We start from the raw sequence: 21,152 nt of genomic DNA, 5'->3' as shown, positions 1-21,152 counted from the left end.
TCTTTCAGGACTCAGCCTGCTCGGTCAGTAGGGGTGCAACCGAGCCACTTTTAATGATGGACATTGAAATCCCCCAACCAGAGTATATTCTGCACCCTTGATACCTCCAGTGCTTCTTCCTAGTGGTGTTCAACATGGAGGAGTACTAATTCATCAGCTGAGGGAGGGCAGTAGGTGGTAGGAGCAGGAGGTTTCCTTGTCCATGTTTGACCTGATGCCCTGAGACTTCATGGGGTCCTGAGGCAATGTTGAGGACTCCCAGGGCTACTACCTCCACGGTGCCTTCATTTCTGGTGGGTTTGTCCTGTCATACCCAGGGATGGTGATGGAGGAGTCTGGATTGTCTGCTGAGAAGTATGGTTATGTGAGTCTCATTATGTTGTTTGTCAAGTCTGTGGGAGAGCTGTCCTAATTTTGGTACAAGTCCCCAGATCTTAGTGAGAAGGGTTGACTAGGCTGGGTGTTCCTTTGTCATGACTTATCTTGGCTAAATATCGCTTTATTCCCTTGGCTAACGAAAAACTATTGATCCCAGATTTAAAATTATTAATTGAGCTAGCATCTACTTCTTTTTATGGGAAGAGATTTCCACACTTCTATCGCCATTTATATGCAGAAGTGTTTCCTAATTCTCTCTGGAATGGCCTGGTTCTGAATTTAAGGTTATGTCCCCTTGTCCTAGACTCCCTCACAAGTGGAAAAAAAAATCTCTCTATCTACCCTCTCACTTTCTTTCAAAATCCTAAAGTTCCCCTCCAGGTCACACACCATCCTGACTTGGAAATATAATGCCATTTCTTCATCATTGCTGGATCAAAATCTTGGAACTACCTACATAATAGCATTGTGGGACTGCCTTCACCACACAGACTGCAGTGGTTCAAGAAAGCAGCTCACCCACCTTCTCGAGGGCAATTATGGATAGGCAATAAATGTGGCCTTCCTTTCGACACCCACAATTTGTGAATTAATAATTTTAAGAAACTCAGTCAAATCTCCCATTAACCTTCTATATTCCAGGGAATATAAGCCTATTTTATATGATCCCTCCTTGCAATTTAAACCTTGGAACCCTGGTAACATTCTGATAAAATCGGCATTGCGCTCCTTCTAAGGCCAATGTATCCTTTCTAAGGTGTGGTGTCAGAACTGTACCTAGTATTGCAGCTGCAGTCTAACCAGAGCATTATATAGCTAGAATAAAACTTCCTCCACTTTATCTTATACCCTTCTTGATATAAAGGCAAACTTTTCATGAGCCTTTTTGATTATTTTTGTATCTGACCATGATATCTTCGTAGTCTATGTACGTGGACCCCTAAATCTCTCTGGACTTCCACTGTTCCTAGCTTTTTACCATTTGAAAAATACTGGGATCTTTCATTTTTTTCACCCAAAGTAGAGGCGTCACACTTGCCGGCATTGAAATCCATCAGCCACAGTTTTGCTCACTCACTTTATCTATAAATGTCTCTTTGTAATTTTATGCTGCTATCTACACCACTTGCTCTATCACCAACCTTTGTGTCATTGGTAAACTTGGAAATATGGCCCTCTATTGTGTTATCTAAGCCATTAATAAATATAGTGAATAGTTGAGGCCCCAGCAGTGATCCGTGTGGGATTCCACAAGTCACTTCCTTCCAATTTGAGAACATGCCAATTATCCCAACTCTCCTAACTAGGTCGATCATTTGCCTTCAATTCCATGAGCTGCAATTTTAGCTAACAGTCTTTTAAGTGGGACCTACTGAATGCCTTTGGAAGTCCATATAAACTACATTCATACACATTCCCATTTCCACTTACTTTAGTTACTGTCACAAAAAAGACAATTAGGTTTGATAGACAAGACCTACCCTTTACAAATCCATGTTGGCTCTCTTGAATCAATCCAAATTTATTTAAGTGCTCAGTCACACTGTCTTTAATTATAAATTCCAATAAGTTCCCCACAGCAGATGTTAGACTAACAGGTCTGTAAATTTCTGATTTCTCTCTCTCACTTTTCTTAAATAATAGAGTCACATTTGCAATTTTCTAATTTAAAGTAACAATTCCTAAATTGAGAGAGCTTTGGCAAATTATGACTAAGGCATGTCCAATTTCCTCACGTACTTTCTTTAAAACCCTGGGTGGATACATCAGGTCCTGGGAGTTGTCAGTCTTTAGTGCCATTATTTTTCTAATATTGTTTTCTTACTTATGTAAACTTTAGTTGGTTGCAGTATTAATTCAATATTAATTTCACTGAAATGTCATGGAATGCTTGGAATTTCCCTGTAATATCCCCTCCTTTACTATGAAGACTGACACAAAGTAATTATTCAACAAGTCTGCCATTTCCTTGTTTTCATTCGCAATATTACCCACGTCTGTTTTTAAAAATCCTAGCTCACCCTTGACGCCTGTTTCTCATCTAATATAATGGTAAAAAATGTTTGTGTTAATCTTGGTACCCTTCACGAGTTTCTTTTCATATTCCTTTTTACAGCTGTTACTTTTTTGTCCAATTCCTTTCCTCTTCTATATATCTCTCCCACACCCCTGGATCTATATTATTCATTGTACTTGCTTTTTCCATTAGTTTTATGTTATCTTTCACCTCTTTTGTCAACCATGGCCGTTTTATTTGGTAAGTAGCACTTTTCCCCCCTTGGGTATATATTGGTCTTGTATTAAGCTAAATTTTTTTATCGAAAAATATACTTTATTCATCAAATTTCTGTAAGTACATATCATTTCAAATTGGTCATTACAGAAAGTGCAATATGGTTCAAGTTCTTTCCACGCAGACTGTGGCACTCTGAGGTGCCTCGATACAATTGCAATTATGCATGATATTTACCACATACATTTCATCTGAATCATCCAGCCCAAGGGGTTTCACACAGTTTCCTGCCCCTCGATATACTATGGCAAGCAGGCCTTAGACTGTGGCCTATCCCCATTGAGTCTTTGTGGCAGCTCCCCCAAGCTTTAGTGCGTCTCTCAGCATGTAGTCCTGGACCTTGGAATGTGCCAGTCTGCAACACTCGGTCGTGGACAACTCTTTACACTGGAAGACCAATAGGTTGTGGGCAGACCAAAGAGCATCCTCCAGCAGCAGCTAATGTTTGCCATTTGCCTTGGTGTGCATCCCTGGGAACAGCCCGTAGAGCACAGCGTCCTGTGTTATGGAGCTGCTCGGGATGAACCGCAATAAGAACCACTGCATCTCGTTCGAGACCTACTTTGCAAAGGCACATTCCAGAAGGAGGTGGGCAACAGTCTCTTCCCCACTGCAGCCACCTCGAGGACAGCATGCAGAGGGAGTGAGACTCCAACTGTGCATGAAAGATCTGAAAGGGAGGGCCCTTCTCACCACCAGCCAAGCTACGTCTTGACCTTGACAGACTGCTCAGGGAACCATCGACAGGATCCACCATCTCCTCTGCCCACAGGGCCTCGAGGACGTTATGTGCAGACCACTGCCGGCTGGACCTGTGGTCAAAGGTGTTTTTCTGCACAAACTTTTCCATGAGGGACATCTGGTACGGCATGGTCCAACTGAATGGAGCGTTCCACAGAAACCTGGCCAAATCCATCCTTCGCAACATGGGGGACAATTAGAACTTCAGCACGTAGTGATACTTGATGTTTGTGCACTGGGGTCTACACACAGCTTGATGCAGCCACACACAAAGGTGGTCATCAGGATGAGTGCAACATTGTGTATGTTTTTTCCCCCTCTATCTAGAGGCTTGTACGTGGTGCCCCTGCGGACACAGTTCATCTTTGATCTCCAGATGAAGTAGAAGATGGCTTGGGTGACTGGCGTCGTGCAGGAGCGGGGTATGGGCCAGACCTACACCACGTACAGCAACACCGAGAGCATCTCGCACCTGATGACCAGAATCTTCCCTGCAATAGAGAGGAAATGTCACTTCCAAATGCCCAGTTTCTGCTTCGCCTTGGTTATATACTCCTCCCAATTTTTTGGCGCACGCCCTGGCCCCTCTGAACCATGTCCCCAGCACCTTCAGGTAATCTGAAATGAGGGTGAAGGGGACAAAGGATCGGTCAGCCCAGTTCCCAAAGAACATGGCCTCACTCTTGCCACAATTGATTTTGGCTCTCGAGGCCAGTTTGAACTGGTCGCAAATGCTCATCAGTCTGCGAGTGGACAGTGGCTCCGAGCAGAAGACGGCGACCTCATTCATGTACAGGGAGGCTTTCACCTGCATGCCTCCTCTGCCTGGGATCGTCACCCCTCTTATGTCCACATCCTTCCTGTGGAATCAGAAAAGGGTTCAATAAACACACAAACAAGTCAGAGGAGAGAAGGCAATCTTGCCTGACTCCATATTTAATTGGAAAGCTTTCCGATTCCCACCCATTGATTGAAACTGCGCTACTGATGTTTGTGTGTAGCAGTTGGATCCAACAGTGAATTCTCTTCCTAAACCCCATTTTGGAGTGCACATCCATCATGTAGGTGTGTGATATTCTGTCAAAGACCTTCTCCTGGTCTCAGCAGATGTTCACCCCTGCCATCCTGCATGTATCCCTGAGTAGCGCATGGCTATCAGAGGTCTTCCTGCTGGGTACAGCACAGGTCTGATCAGGGTGGATCACCAACTCCAGCACAGACTTGACCCGATTGGCAATGATTTTGGACAAAATTTTGTAATCCACATTGAGCAGTGAAATGAGTGGCCAATTTCTAATTTCCTCCCTTTCCCCCTTCTGCTTGCAGATGAGGGTGATAATGCCTTTCCTCATGGATTCTGACATGCTACTGGCTAGAAGCATACTCTTGTACACTTCCAGCAGGTCCGGGCTGATCCAGTCCCACAGCGCTGAATACACTTCGGCCAGTAAACGGTCATTTCCAGGAGTTTTACTCGTCTCAAAGGACTGGACAGCCTGTATCAGCTCGTCCAGAGGTAGTGGTCTGTCCAGACTCTCCCACGTACTGTCATCTAAGACCTTCATGATAGAGGACCGGAAGGATTGGAAGGCCGTGCCGTCAGTAGGTTTCATGTTGTACAGGCTGGCATAAAAGGATTTGCTGATCCTCAATATGTCAGACTGCGATGACATTACCAAGCCGTCTTCTTCCTTCAGGCAGCCGATCACAGAGCTCTCTCTGCGTACCTTTTGGAAGAAGAAACGCGAGCACGTCATCCTGCTCAATAGAGCGGACTTTGGACTGAAAGATAATCTTGGAGGCCTCCGAGGCAAAGAGCAAGGCTTGCTGGCTGTTCACCTCCTGGAGGTTCTCCTTTACATTGACCCCCCCAGGATCAGATTTGGCATGTTTTTCTGGAGTCAGGACCCTTTCGTCTTTTTGTTGCCTTCTGAACACCTTTGAGAATGAAAAACCTCTTGATGTTCATCTTGATCGCTTCCCACTAGTGCATTGGGGGCTCAAAGAGGGGTTTCACAGTTCTCCAACCTTTGTAATCCCCTTTGAGTTGCTCAATGTTTTCTGGGGTCAACAGATTCACATTCAGCCTCCGTGTCCCCCTGACTACCCCCTGATCTTCCTGTAGGTGACAGTTGGCCAGTATTAAACAGTGGTCAGAGAAGAACACTGGCTTGACATTGGTGGATCTGACTGTGAACGCTCTGGACACAAACAGGAAGTCTACCCTGGAGCGGATGGACCCTTCTGGCCTCGACCAGGTGTATCTACAAGGTGCTCTGTCTGCAGGATTGCTGACATCGTCGTGCAGCTTGTCATCTTTTACTGTTTCCATCAGGAGTCTGGACGTGGCATCCAGATTGCTGTCGTCCCTACTGAATTGTCCAGCCGCATCAATGATGCAGTTGAAGTCACCACCAAGAATGACTGGCCTGGACATTGCCAGCAGCAGGCGGAGCTGCTGAAGGACAGCCAGCCGCCCGTTCTTTAGAATCGGGGCGTACACATTAATTAACTGGAGGGGAGCATTTTTGTACATTACGTCTGCTACAAAGAGGTGATCGCCCACCATTTTCTTAACTTCAGAGATGGTGATTGTTGCTACAGCAGAATACCCAGGCCGGAGGAACAGCAGTCGTTTCCTCCTGACCAGATCAATAGCCTGTGGGACCCCCACCTCGACCATTGCCTGTAAGTGCTGAGGTACATAATCCCTCACTCCTGCAGAAATAGCAGGTCAGCTTTGATTTTGGCCAGGTAACCCAAGGTTGAAACACATCGCGTAATGGCTTTAACGCAACACACATTAATAGAAGCAATTTTTAAACCTACTTAAAGACTTTAGATTACCATTCTGAAAGTCTATGCAAGTTGCAGCTCCTGGGTGTGCTCCTGGATACCCGAGGTGTTTGCAAACTGTTGCACTCTCGCAGGGCTGAGATACCAGTCCTGCTCTGCCACAGGAGTGTTGTTCCATCTGGGTGACATCACAGGGATCATGCACCCGGGAAAGGTTGCCTTGTGCTCTGGTGGTGCTGTTGTTCCACTTTGTTCCTGGTCAAGGCTGTTGCTGCTCCCGGTTTCCCAGAGCTGGGGTGCGCTGATTGCATCGCTGCTTCTGCTTTCCTGGATCTGGGGGGCGCTGGTTGCATTGCTGCTCCTGGCATCCTGAAGCAGGTGTTCCCTGGACCCTTCGCTGCTTCCAGTGTTCTCAGCTGAAGGCCCTTGGTCTCCTTTACCTCCTTGGTGCTTTGCCACTTATTTTGTTGGTGCCCCTTTCTTGCCCGTCCTCATCTGATGATGAACAGTCACTGGTGTCTGTTTGGGACATCAGCTGCCTCTTGCCACTAGTTTGCATCGTGGCTATTCCATTTTCTGTTTTCTTCAACTTAAATTTTTTTTCCAAAAATATATTTTATTCATAAAAATTTGCAAAAGTACATTACAAAACAGTTCAAATTTTACATTTTAAATGCAATATACATTGGCATTACATAGCAAAAAACATTTTGGTCCATACAGCCTGAGGGGTTTTACACAGGTTCCAGACCCTCAGTATACTATGGCGGGAGGATCTTACACAGTGACCTTTCCCCATTGAACCTTTGCGGCGGCTGCCCCAAGCTTTAGTGCATCCTAAAGCAAAGAGTTGTCCACGACCGAGTTTTGCAGACTGGCACAGGATGTTGGAATGTGCCAGTCTGCAAAACTTGGTCGTGGACAGCTGTTTGCTCTGGAAGACCAGCAAGTTTCGGGCAGACCAAAGTGCGTCCGAGTTGATGATCCTCCAGCGGCAGTTGATGTTTATCCCAGTGTGCGTGCCTGGGAACAGCCCATAGAGCACAGACTCCTCTGTTACAGAGCTGCTCGGGATGAACCCTGACAAAAACCACTGCCTCTCTTTCCACACCTGCTTTGCAAAGGCACATTCCAGAAGAAGGTGGGGAACATTCTCCCTGAACACCTTCCAAAGTTCAAATGTACTTTTACCTGATAACAGTTTTGACCAGTTTGCTGCTGGCAATCTCTGTCTCATCTCATTAAAGTTAGCCGTACCAAAATCTAGAATCTTAGTAATAAATACAGAAAATGCTGGAAATACTCAGCAGGTCAGGCAGCATCTGTGGAGAGAAACAAAATTAATGGGCCCAATTTTTAACCCATTTCAAAACCAATTCACTTACACAGAGTCAAAATTGGGCCCAAACGTTTAGGTCATTGGATCTGAAAAAGGTTAGAGGTGTAACAGGTTTTAAGCAAGTACAGAGGCAGTGAAAGGGGGGAGGGGAGAAAAAAACAAAAGGGAGGTCTGTGAGAAGGCAGGAGTAATTAATGACAAAAAGGGATGATGGTACAATGCAAAAGAGGGTGGTAAAAGAGACAAACAGAAATCTCGTCAGAGAGAACCGAACTTCAAGGTGCGTATTCTGGGAGCAGAAGTGGCAGTGAATGAAACACTAATGCAAAAGCAAAATACTGTGCTTTCTTGAAATTTGAAATAAGGTCACCGTCCTGGAATGCTAACCCTATTTCTCTCTCCACCTGACCTGCTGAGTATTTCTAGCATTTTCGGTTTTTATTTTAGATTTCCAGCATCTGCAGCATTTTGCTTTTCTAAAAGAGGATGGCAATGGGACAATAAAATAAACAAAAAATGGGTCTAGAGAAGTTGAAAATGACATGCAGAATCGTTACCAGCAATTGCTGTCCGAAAAGGTGTGAGCCGTGGTTTTGATTTAAGATTGTTGAATTTAATATTGAGCCCAGAAGGCTTTAAAGTGCCAAATCAAAAGATTAGGAGTTCTTAAAGCTTAATTAGAACAGTGTCGGAGACTGAGGACAGAGAGGTCAGATTGGGACTTCATGAATTTTAGTGACTGGGTTACGTTTCTCCTTTTCAAACCTAACATTGAATTCAATCCTATTATGACCACTGTTAAATAAATGTTCCTTTACTGTTGCTGTAGAGATTTTTTAACTAAGTGTGGCTCATGAGGATCATAGAATGGTTACAGCACAGAAGTAGGTTATTTGGCCCATCAAACCTGTGCCGGCTCTCTGCAAGAGCAATTTAGCTAGTCCCACTCGCCTGCCCTTTCCCAATAGGCCTGCAAATTTTTTCCCTTCAGATGTTGACCCAATTTTCTTTTGAAAGCCATGATTGAATCAGTAAACACCACCCTTTCAGCAGTAGATTCCAGATCGTAACCTTGGAAGTAGTGAACTGTGAGGAGGATGGTGTTAGACTTTAAGAGAACACAATAGCACAAGAAATAGGAGCAGAAGTAGAACATATGGCCCACTGAGCCTGCTCTGCCATTCAATACAATCATGGCTGATCTTGGGCTTCAATTCCACTTTCTTGCCCACTCCCCATATCCCTTGCTTCCCTGTGAGACCAAAAATCTATCTATCCCAGCCTTAAATGTATTCAGTGATGGAGCATCCACAACCCGCTGGGGTAGAGAATTCCAAAGATTCACAACCCTTTGAGTGAAGTAATTTCTCCTCATCTCAGTCCTGAATGATTGACCCCTTATCCTGAGACTGTGTCCCCGTGTTCTACATTCCCTGACTAGTGGGAACAATCTCTCAGCTTCTACCCTATCAAGCCCTTTCAGAATCTTGTATGTCTCAATTAGATCGCCTCTCATTCTAAACCCCAGAGAATATAGGCCCAATTTACTCAGCTTCTCATCATAGGACAACCCCCTCATCCCCTTTACCAATTTAGTAAATCTTGGCTGCACTGCCTCCAGTGAAACTATTTCCTTTCTTAAATGTGGAGACCAAAACTGCACACAGTATCACAGGTGCGGTTTCACCAAAGCCCTGTACAATTTTTGCAAGACTTCTTTATTCCTGTACTCCAATCCCCTTGCAATAAAGGCCAACATGCCATTTGCCTTCCTGTGCGTTCCTTGTATGAGTACCCCCAAGTCTCTCTGAATATCAACACTTAAAGTTTTACACCTTTTAAAAAATATTCTGCTTTTCTATTTTAGAACCAAAGTGAATAATTTCACACTTCCCTACATTATACTCCATTTGCCATCTTGTTGCCCACTCACTTAACCCGTCTATATCTCTTTGCAGCCTCTCTATATCCTCCCCACAGCTTACCTTTCCACCGAGCTTTGTATCATCAACAAACTTAGATACATTACTCGCTGTCTCTTCATCCAAGTCATTAATATAGAGTGCTGAGGCCCCAGCACTGATCATTGCGACACCCCATTATTCACTGCCTGCCAACTTGAAAAAGCCCCATTTATATCCACTCTCTGTTTCCTGTCCGTTAATCAATCCTGTATCCACACTAATATATTACCCCCAACACCATGAGCCCTTCTCTTGCCTATTAATCTTTTATATGGCACCTTATCGAAGGCCTTTTGAAAATCCAGGTCTACTACATCTACTGGTTCCGCTATATCTATCCTACTAGTTACATCCTCAAAAAACTCAAATAAATTTGTCAAACAGGATCTCCCTTTAGTAAAATCATGCTGACTTGTTCTAATCATACATATGCTTTTCCAAGTGCAATGTTAAGACTTCTTTAATAATAGTTTCCAGCATCTTCCCAATGATTGACATTAAGCTAACTGACCTGGAGTTCCCTGTTTTCTCTCTACTTCCCTTCTTGAAAAGCGGCGTAACATTTGCCAACTTCCAATCTAATGGGACCATTCCTGAGTCTAAGGAATTCTGGAAAATCATAGCCAGTGCATCCACTATCTCTGCAGCTATCTCTTTTAGAACCCTAGGAAGTAGGCCATCTGGTCCCGGGGACTTGTCAGATTTTAGTCATAGATGTCATAGAGAGATACAGCACCAAAACAGGCCCTTCGGCCCACTGAGTCTGCGCCAACCATCAATCACCTATTTATACTAATCCTACATTAATCCCATTTTCCCTCTCACATCCCCACCTTCCCTCAATTCTCCCACCACCCACCTACACTAAGGGCAATTTTTACAATGGCCAATTTACCTATCAACCCACAAGTCTTTGGCATGTGGGAGGACACCAGAGCACCCAGAGAAAACCCACGCAGTCACAGGGAGAACTTGCAAACTCTGAGGCTGCAGTGCTAACCACTGCGCCACTGTCCCTCAAGTTTCTCCAATACTTTTTCTCGACTGATATCAATATCCTTAAATTCCTCACTCTTTTTAGCCCCTAGGTTACTGCCTATTTCTGGTATGGAACTTGTGTCTTGTACTGTGAAGACAGACACAAAATATTTGTTCAGTGCCTCTGCCATTTCCTCATTCCCCATGATGATTTCTCCTGTCTCTGCCTCTAAGGGTCCAACGTCTACTTTAGCTACTCTCTTCCTTTTCTTCCTTATAAGAGCTCTTACAATCTGTTTTTATATTGCTGGCTAGTTTACTCTCATATTCTATTTTTTCCCTTTCTATCAACTTTTTTGTGGCCCTTTGCTGGTTTCTAAAACAGTCCCAATCCTCAGTCTTGCTACAATTTTTTGCAACATTGTAATTCTCTCCTTTTAGTCTAATAATCTCCTTAACTTCCTGAGCGAGCCACGGATGGGTCTTTCTGGACGAGTTTTTGTTTTTGAATGGAATGTACTTTCGTTGAACCCTTTGACAAGAGGACATAGATAGACTGGTGGTATGCGTGGACATGTGGCAGATGAAATTTAATGCAGAGAAGTGGGAATTATACATGTTGGTAAGCAGTACGAGGAGAGGCAATATAAAATAAAGGATACATTTCTAAAAGGGGTGCAGGAGCAGAAGGACCTGGGGTATACATGCACAAATCGTTGAAAGTAGCAGGGCAGGATGAGAAAGTGGTTAATAAGGCAGATGGGATCATGGGCTTTATAAATAGAGGCATGGGGGTCGTTCAGCCCAACTGCCTACCTCTCTTCCATGGCGACGTCAACACCTGGATGTCCCTGGAGATGGAGCATGTGGTGTCCGCCGGTGTGCTTCATGCCTTCGATGACCAGTGGGCACTGGGGGACGGGCCAGGGTGGGGGGGTGGCGGCGGGAGGGAACTGGAGTGCATCATCACCCTTGGTAATGCCACTTCACCTGATTAGCCAAGTTTCCTTTAAAGTTTTTTTTGTTATAGTCTATTAGATGTGCCCCTTTCAGACAACCTTCTGATTGGTTCAAAAGAGGTATGAATGAAGGCATATACAAAAGCAAGGAAGTTATGATGACCTTTATAAAACACTGGTTTGGTCTCAACTAGAGTATTGTGTTCAATTCTGGGCATCGCACTTTAGGAAGGAAGTGAAGGCATTAGGGAGAGTGCAGAAAGCATTTACAGGAATGGTTCCAGAGATGAGGGAACGTCAGTTATGTGGATAGATTGGATAAGCTGGAGATGTTCTCCTTAGAGAAGAGAAGGTTGAGAGGAGATTTGAAAGAGAAGTGTTGCAAATCATGAGGAGTCTGGATAGAATAGATAGGGAGAAACTGTTTCCATTGGCGGAAGGGTCGAATAATCGAGGACACCAATTTAAGGTGACTAGAATCACACAATCACAGAATTGTTACAGTGCAGAAGGAAGCCATTTGGTCCATCGTGTCCGTACCAGTTCTCCAAAAGAGCAATTCACTCTGTTCCTTTCCCCCGCCTTCTCCCCGTAACCCTGCACATTCTTCATTTTCATATAACTGTCTGATTCCGTTTTGAATGCTTTTAATTGAACCTACCTCTATCACCTCTTCAGGCAGTGTGTTCCACATTCCAATTTTTCCTCAAATCCCCTCTAAACCTCCTGTCCCTTACCTTAAATCTATGGCTTCTGGTTATTGACACCTCCGCTAAGGGAAAAAGTTTCTTCCTAGTGGCGCAGTGGTTAGCACCGCAGCCTCACAGCTCCAGCGACCCGGGTTCGGCTCTGGGTACTGCCTGTGTGGAGTTTGCAAGTTCTCCCTGTGACCTCGTGGGTTTCCACCGGGTGCTCCGGTTTCCTCCCACAGCCAAAGACTTGCAGGTTGATAGGTAAATTGGCCATTCTAAATTGCCCCTAGTGTAGGTAGGTGGTAGGAGAATGGTGGGGATGTGGTAGGGAATATGGGATTAATGTAGGCTTAGTATAAATGGGTGGTTGTTGGTCGGCACAGACTCGGTGGGCCTGTTTCAGTGCTGTATCTCTAATTAAAAGATAAAATAAAATCTATACCGCTCATAATTTTGTATACCTCAATCAGGTCCCCCCTCAGCCTTCTTTGCTCTAAGGAAAACAACCCTAGCCTATTCAGTCTCTCTTCATCGCTGAAATGCTCCAGCCCAGGCAACATCCTGGTGAATCTCCTCTGCACCCTCTCCAATGCAATCCTTCCTATAGTGTGGCGTCCAGAACTGTACACAGTACTCCAGCTGTGGCCTAACTAGCGTTTTATACAGCTCCATCATAACCTCCTTGCTCTTATATACTATGCCTCGGCTAATAAAGGCAAGTATCCCATATGCCTTCCTAACCACCTTATCTACCTGTGCTGCTTCCTTCAGTGATCTATGGACAAGTACACCAAGATCCGTCTGACCCTCTGTACTTCCTAGGATCCTACCATCCATTGTATATTCCCATGCCTTGTTAGTCCTCCCAAAATGCATTACCTCACACTTCTCAGGATTAAATTCGATTTGCCACTGCTCTGCCCATCTATATCGTCCTGTAATCTAAGGCTTTCCTCCTCACTATTTACGATATCACCAATTTTCTGGGTACGGTTTCTATCAACTCTGTCCAAACCCCTCATGATTTTGAATACCTCTATCAAATCACCTCTCAGCCTTCTCCTCTCCAAGGAAATCAGTCCTAACTTCTCCAATCTATCTTCATAACTGAAGTTCCTCATCCAAGGAACCATTCTAATGAATCTTTTCTGCTGTCTCTACAATACCCTCACGTTAGAGGCCTGCTACCCGACCTGAACCCGACGGGACCCGACAACATGTGTTGGGTTTGGGTCGGGTCAGGCCCATCTTCCGGGGCCGGCTTTCGGGCTTGGTTCAGGTCGGGCCGGGCCGAGTCCAGATCGAGTCGGGTCGGGTCCGGCCGGACACACACGGTAGGTGCTCTGCTGGTAAGTGTTAAAAATAAAAAAAACTTACCTGAGATGGGAGTCCGGGACGAAACTGAGTCTGCGCACTGAGCAAGTGACGTCACTATGATGTCTCGCGCATGCGCTGCAGCTTCTTGCACGTTCGATGTCGGGTTCCTTTTCCTGACCTAAAGCAGGCCTCCACCTCACATCTTTCCTAAAGGGCAGTGCCAAGAACTGAACACAGTACTCCAGCTGAGGTCAAACTAGTGTCTTATATAAGTTCAACATAACCTATTTGCTCTTGTACTCTATGCCTCTATTAATCTTTCTTTCTTTGGACTCCTTATCTCGAGAGACAATGGGTAAGCGCCTGGAGGTGGTCAGTGGTGTGTGGAGCAGCGCCTGGAGTGTCTATAAAGGCCAATTCTAGAGTGACAGGCTCTTCCACAGGTGCTGCAGAAAAATGTGTTTGTCGGGGCTGTTACACAGTTGGCTCTACCCTTGCGCCTCTGTCTTTTTTCCTGCCAACTGCTAAGTCTCTTCGACTCGCCACACTTTAGCCCCGCCTTTATGGCTGCCCGCCAGCTCTGGCTAACGCTGGCAACTGACTCCCACGACTTGTGATCAATGTCACAGGATTTCATGTCGCGTTTGCAGACGTCTTTAAAGCGGAGACATGGACGGCCGGTGGGTCTGATACCAGTGGCGAGCTCGCTGTACAATGTGTCTTTGGGGATCCTGCCATCTTCCATGCGGCTCACATGGCCAAGCCATCTCAAGCACCGCTGACTCAGTAGTGTGTATAAGCTGGGGATGTTGGCCGCCTCGAGGACTTCTGTGTTGGAGATACGGTCCTGCCACCTGATGCCAAGTATTCTCCGGAGGCAGCGAAGATGGAATGAATTGAGACGTCGCTCTTGGCTGACATACGTTGTCCAGGCCTCGCTGCCATAGAGCAAGGTACTGAGGACACAGGCTTGATACACTCGGACTTTTGTGTTCCGTGTCAGTGCGCCATTTTCCCACACTCTCTTGGCCAGTCTGGTCATAGCAGTGGAAGCCTTTCCCATGCGCTTGTTGATTTCTGTATCTAGAGACAGGTTACTGGTGATAGTTGAGCCTAGGTAAGTGACCTCTTGAACCACTTCCAGAGCGTGGTCGCCAATATTGATGGATGGAGCATTTCTGATGTCCTGCCCCATGATGTTTGTTTTCTTGAGGCTGATTGTTAGGCCAAATTCATTGCAGGCAGCCACAAACCTGTCGATGAGACTCTGCAGGCACTCTTCAGTGTGAGATGTTAAAGCAGCATCGTCAGCAAAGAGGAGTTCCCTGATGAGGGCTTTCCGTACTTTGGACTTCGCTCTTAGACGGGCAAGGTTGAACAACCTGCCCCCTGATCTTGTGTGGAGGAAAATTCCTTCTTCAGAGGACTTGAACGCATGTGAAAGCAGCAGGGAGAAGAAAATCCCAAAAAGTGTGGGTGCGAGAACACAGCCCTGTTTCACGCCACTCCGGATAGGAAAGGGGTCTGATGAGGAGCCACCATGTTGAATTGTGCCTTTCATATTGTCATGGAATGAGGTGATGATACTTAGTAGCTTTGGTGGACATCCAATCTTTTCTAGTAGTCTGAAGAGACCACGTCTGCTGACGAGGTCAAAGGCTTTGGTGAGATCAATGAAAGCAATGTAGAGGGGCATCTGTTGTTCGCGGCATTTCTCCTGTATCTGACGAAGGGAGAACAGCATGTCAACGGTCGATCTCTCTGCACGAAAGCCACACTGTGCCTCAGGGCAGACGCGCTCGGCCAGCTTCTGGAGCCTGTTTAGAGCGACTCGAGCAAAGACTTTCCCCACTATGCTGAGCAGGGAGATTCCACGGTAGTTGTTGCAGTCACCGCGGTCACCTTTGTTTTTATAATTTATTTAATAAATACCTATTAATAATATTAATACTATTAATAAAGCCCAGGATACTGTATTTTTTATTAACTGCTCACTCAACCTGTCCTGCCACCTTTAATGACTTATGCATATATACACCGAGGTCCCTCTGCTCCTGCACCCCTTTTAGAATTGTACCCTTTATTTTATATTGTTTCTCCATGTTCTTCCTACCAAAATGAATAGCAACAGAAGTGAGTGGTTAGGATCTGGAATGCACTGCCTCAGAATGTGGTAGAGGCAGCTTTAATCAGGGCTTTTAAAAGGGAATTGGATAACTGAAAATAAAACATTTGCAGGGCCACGAGGGAGCGGGACTAGCTGAGTTGCTGTTGCAGAGAGCCGAATGGCCTCCTTCCGTGGCGTAAACATTCTTTGATTTTGTATAATACTAAAGACCTTCAGCTTGCAATTTTGCGTTGGGCTCTTTCTCTTTCGATGTGATGCGCGTGCGTGTGATAGCTCCACCCCCCCCCTTCCCTAGTTCCGGGGTGGTGCACATGCGCTGGAGGAGGGGTTTACTGCGTGGTGCGGGCACATTGTTGCAGTCTGAGGAATTGCCGCCATGTTAGTGTTGTTTGAGACCGCTGCCGGCTATGCTATCTTCAAGGTAAAGGTTCACCGCATTGCGGGGAGCGAAGCTTTTTAGTTTGGAATTAGGCCAAGGCCTCACCGCCGATGCTCCTCTTCCCTCAGGCCCGGGCCAAGGCCTCACCGCCGATGCTCCTCTTCCCTCAGGCCCGGGCCAAGGCCTCACCGCCGATGCTCCTCTTCCCTCAGGCCCGGGCCAAGGCCTCACCGCCGATGCTCCTCTTCCCTCAGGCCCGGGCCAAGGCCTCACCGCCGATGCTCCTCTTCCCTCAGGCCCGGGCCAAGGCCTCACCGCCGATGCTCCTCTTTCCTCAGGCCCGGGCCAAGGCTTCACCGCCGATCCTCCTCTTCCCCCTGGCCCTGGATGGCCTAGGAGGTCTGCGAATACGGCAGAAATGCGAACGAAAGCACACTAGTTTTCCTCCTCAACGCCTGGGGTAGGTTCTGGTCGCTTGAGTATCCCCGATCTTAATTGCTTGCTGTGCCTTCCGCCGCCTGGGTGCCTAGATCTCGAATTCCCTTCCTAAAACTTTCGACCGCCCTCTCCTTTAAGACACTCTTTAAAACCGACCTCTTTGACCAAGGTTTTGATCACTTGCACTATTCGTTTGCTTGGTGTCAAATTTTGTTTGATAATGCTCATATGAAATGGTGGTAAAGATACTAAAAAATTATTCGTTAATTTTAGTTCCAATGTTGCTGATCACCAGTCAGAAGCAACTAAGGTTCATCACACTGTATCTCCCTCAATTCGTCCATGTGTTCTCTGCATTTCTTACTGTTTCTCTCAAACATCCTAAGCGACAGTACAGTAATATTTCTATATCCCGCACATGCAGAATGGCGTGGATATAATTCCACAAACGTACTAACATTTTGTTTCTTGTAGAGGTTTTTTTAAAAGTTGAGTTAAAGTGAACTATGGTTGATTTTATTAATTATATGACATTTAAAAAGAACAAAACGAGTTCACCTACCTAGGCTCAACTATCACCAGTAACCTGTCTCTAGATACAGAAATCAACAAGCGCATGGGAAAGGCTTCCACTGCTATGTCCAGACTGGCCAAGAGAGTGTGGGAAAATGGCGCACTGACACGGAACACAAAAGTCCGAGTGTATCAGGCCTGTGTCCTCAGTACCTTGCTCTATGGCAGCGAGGCCTGGACAACGTATGTCAGCCAAGAGCGACGTCTCAATTCATTCCATCTTCGCTGCCTCCGGAGAATACTTGGCATCAGGTGGCAGGACCCTATCTCCCAACACAGAAGTCCTCGAGGCAGCCAACATCCCCAGCTTATACACACTACTGAGTCAGCGGTGCTTGAGATGGCTTGGCCATGTGAGCCGTATGGAAGATAGCAGGATCCCCAAAGACACATTGTACAGCGAGCTCGCCACTGGTATCAGACCCACCGGCTGTCCATGTCTCTGCTTTAAAGACGTCTGCAAACGCGACATGAAATCCTGTGACATTGATCACAAGTCGTGGGAGTCAGTTGCCAGCGTTAGCCAGAGCTGGCGGGCAGCCATAAAGGCGGGGCTAAAGTGTGGCGAGTCGAAGAGACTTAGTAGTTGGCAGGAAAAAAGACAGAGGCGCAAGGGGAGAGCCAACTGTGTAACAGCCCCGACAAACAAATTTCTCTGCAGCACCTGTGGAAGAGCCTGTCACTCTAGAATTGGCCTTTATAGCCACTCCAGGCGCTGCTTCACAAACCACTGACCACCCCCATGTGCTTATCCATTGTCTCTCGAGATAAGGAGGCCGAAGAGAAACAAGCAATTAGAGTCAACATGATTTTATGAAAGGGAAATTGCGTTCGACAAATTTATTAGAGTTCTTTGAGGATACAACAAGCAGAGTGGATAAAGGGGAAACAGTAGATGTATTGCATTTGGATTTCCAAAAGGTATTTGATAAGGTGCCACATAAAAGTTAACTGCGTAAGGTAAGAGCTCATGATGTTGGGGGTAATATCTTTGGCTGTGTTTGCTGACAATGCAACCAGTAGGTGGCACTGCACTGGCACATGCGCAAATGCAGCCTGTGCCACTAAAATGTCAGTCTGACGTCCAGGCAGTTGCCAGGACTAAAGATGGCACTGCTCAAATAATCACACAAAGGCAACGTAAACACATGGCAGCACACAATGGCTGGCGGGCAGGGGGGCGAGCGGGCGGAGGGGAGAGAGAGAGCAGGCGGGGGGAGAGCGCGCGAGTGGACGGAGAGGTAGAGCGAGCAGGCTTCCCCGCCCGCTTTCCACCCCCCCCCCCAGTTTTTTTTCTCCGCTTCCCCGCGTTGCGCGATGACGTCAACTGCGCATGCACCAACCAGTCTTGGCACTGCAGAACGCAGCACACGCGCAGAGAGCAGGAGCCCGTTTGCACATGTGCGCATGAGCCCGTTTGCACATGTGAGATGACGTCAGCGGCTGGCTGCATTGTAATGAGTCACTTTGAATATATATAGCATGGATAGTGGATTGGGTAACTGGAAACAGAGTGTTGGGATAAATGGGGCATGTTCAAGTTGGCAAACTGTAACTAATGGTGTGCCACAAGGATCAGTGCTGGGGCCTCAATTATTTACATAAAAGCAAAATACTGCAGATGCTGGAAATCTGAAATAAAAACAAATGCTGGTAATACTGAAAAGGGTCTCTGACCTGAAACCTTAACTCTGCTTTTCTCTGCACAGATGCTGCCAGTCCTGCTGAGTATTGTAAATAGTTGAGGTAAAAACAAAAAATGCTGGAAATACTCAGGACTGGCAGCATCTGTGCAGAGAGAAGCAGAGTTAACGTTTCAGGTCAGAGACCCTTTTCAGTGTTTCCAGCATTTTTTGTTTTTACCTCAACTATTTACAATCTATATTAATGACTTCGATAAAGGGACAGAGTGTACTGTCGCCAAATTTGCTGATACAAAGGAAAGCAAGTTGTGAGGACACAGTCTGCAAAGGGATATAGATAGGTTAAGTGAATGGGCAAACATTTGGCAGATGCAGGATAATGTGGGAAAATGTGAGGTTGTCCACTTTGGTGGAAAGAATAGAAAAGCAGAATATTATCTAAGTAAGTGAAAATTGCAGAATGCTGCTATACTGAGGGATCCGGGTGTCCTCAGACATATATCAGAAAAAGTTAGCATGCAGGTGAAGCAAGTCATTCAAAAGACAAATGGAATGTTGGCCTTTATTTCAAGGGGGATGGAGTACACAAGTAGGGAAGTCTTCACGTGACTTAACAAGGCATTGGTGAGACTGCACCAAGAGTACTGTGTACTGTTTTGGTCTCCTTAGTTAAGGAGGGATATACTCACATTGAAAGCAGTTCAGAGAAAGTTCATAAAGCTGATTCCTTGGATGAAGGGGTTGTCTTATGAGGAAAGTTTGGGCCTATACTCATTGGAGTATAGGAGAATGAGAGGTGATCTTATTGAAACATACAAGATTTTGAGGGGGCTTGACAGCTTAGATGCTGAGAGGATGTTTCCATTCGTGGGGGGAATCTAGAACTAGGCAGCACAGTTTATAAATAAGAGGTCTCCCATTTAAGACTGAGATGTGTGGGCGGCACAGTGGTTAGCACCCAGCCTCACAGCTCCAGGGACCCAGGTTCGATTCTGGCAGTGTGCTGATACTGCCTGTGCGGAGTTTGCAAGTTCTCCCTGTGATCGTGTGGGTTTTCGCCGGGTGCTCTGGTTTCCTCCCACAGCCAAAGACTTGCAGGTGATAGGTAAATTGCCCCGAGTGTAGGTAGGTGGTAGGGAATATGGGATTACTGTAGGGTTAGTATAAATGGGTGGTTATTGGTCGGCACAGACTCGGTGGGCTGAAGGGCCTGTTTCAGTGCTGTATCTCTAAATAAATAAATAAACTTGTGGGGACCAGGAGATAATACAAGAGAGGAACACCAAGGTGCACAGTTGTAAGCGACTGGAGTTGGAAATAACCAAATATTAGGTGGCGTCAGAATGAGAGTGTTAGGCAGTACTAGAGAAGGGAGTAGTTCCATATTAGATGGGAGTGGACTGAGAAGGACTAAAGAATGCAAAGACTTGATGCCAATGCGTGTGTGTAAAAGCACAAAGTGTGGTGAATAAGATTAAAAGAAAAATACTGCAGATGCTGAAAATCTGAAACAATATGTGCTGGAAATACTCAGGTCACAGACCTGAAACGTTAACTTTGCTTCTCTCTCCACAGACCTGCTGAGTATTTCCAGCACTTTTTGTTTGGTTTGGTGAATAAAGATTGATGGGCTACAAGCGCAAATAGCAGTATGGGAATATGATGTAGTGGTATTAATAGAAACATGGCTTAAAAATGGCGAAGATTGGGCGCTTAATATACATGGATATAAAGTGTTCAGAAAAGATAAGAGAAGGAAAAGGAGGAGGTGGAGTGGCAGTCCTGATTAGGGCAGACATTGCAGTGCTGGAAAGGGAGGATGTAGTTGACAGAACATGGACAGAATCCATTTGGTTAGAGTTGAGCAGAAAGGCTATGATCACGCTACTCGGGTATTCTATAGGCCTCCAAATAGTGAGAGAGAGATAGAGGAGCAAATCTGCAGGGAAATCACAGAGATGTGCAAGAACTATAGAGTGGTGATATTGGGGGACTTTAATTACCCAGATATATATTGGGATAATTTTAGAGTGGAGGGGGAGGCATTTCTAAATGTGTTCAAGAGAATTTACTTGATCGGCATGTTCTCAGCCCAACTAGAAAAGAGGCATTTCTGGATCTGGTGCTGGGAAATGGGGTGGGTCAAATGGACCAAGTGTCTGTAGGGGAGCACTTGCATAAGTGTGATCGTCGTATCATAAGGTTTAGACGAGTAATGCAGAAAAGCGAGGAACAAACTAAGGTAGAAAGGCTAGGTTGGAAGAGGGCTAATTTCAATGCAATGAGAAGGTATCTAGCCAGGTTAGAATGGAACCAAAGATTAGTGGGAAGAAATGTATCGGAACAGTGTGTTATCTTTAAGGAAGAGATGCTTCACGTACAGGCTAGGAATATTCCAACATGGGTGAAAGGTGGGGGAACCAAGAACAGGGCTTCTTGGTTGATGAGGGAGATAGAAAAGATGATGAAACAAAAAGGAGGGTGTGTGATGCATGTAAAGTGCACTCATCAGGTGAGAACCATATAAGTTCAGA

General features: G+C 45.8%; 1 protein-coding gene across 3 annotated transcripts in view; it reads left to right on the top strand.

The window, feature by feature from the left end:
• Positions 1-21,152, top strand: part of nop58 (NOP58 ribonucleoprotein homolog (yeast)) — a 74,641-nt gene that overhangs the window by 3,681 nt on the left and 49,808 nt on the right. For 2 of the 3 annotated variants that reach the window (XM_068036175.1, XM_068036174.1), the window contains exon 1: positions 15,896-16,006. The exons of the other annotated variant lie outside the window; for it this stretch is intronic. In XM_068036175.1, the coding sequence (XP_067892276.1) occupies positions 15,962-16,006 (45 nt within the window). In that variant the 5' untranslated portion in view covers positions 15,896-15,961. Of the gene's footprint in view, positions 1-15,895; positions 16,007-21,152 lie in introns of those variants that run through there. 3 annotated transcript variants of the gene reach the window in all.

This window comes from Heterodontus francisci, chromosome 7 (genome assembly GCF_036365525.1).
Source record: "Heterodontus francisci isolate sHetFra1 chromosome 7, sHetFra1.hap1, whole genome shotgun sequence".
Lineage (NCBI taxonomy): Eukaryota > Metazoa > Chordata > Chondrichthyes > Heterodontiformes > Heterodontidae > Heterodontus > Heterodontus francisci.
Note: the sequence above shows the minus strand (reverse complement) of the source record. Positions and strands in the feature narration are given on the sequence as shown.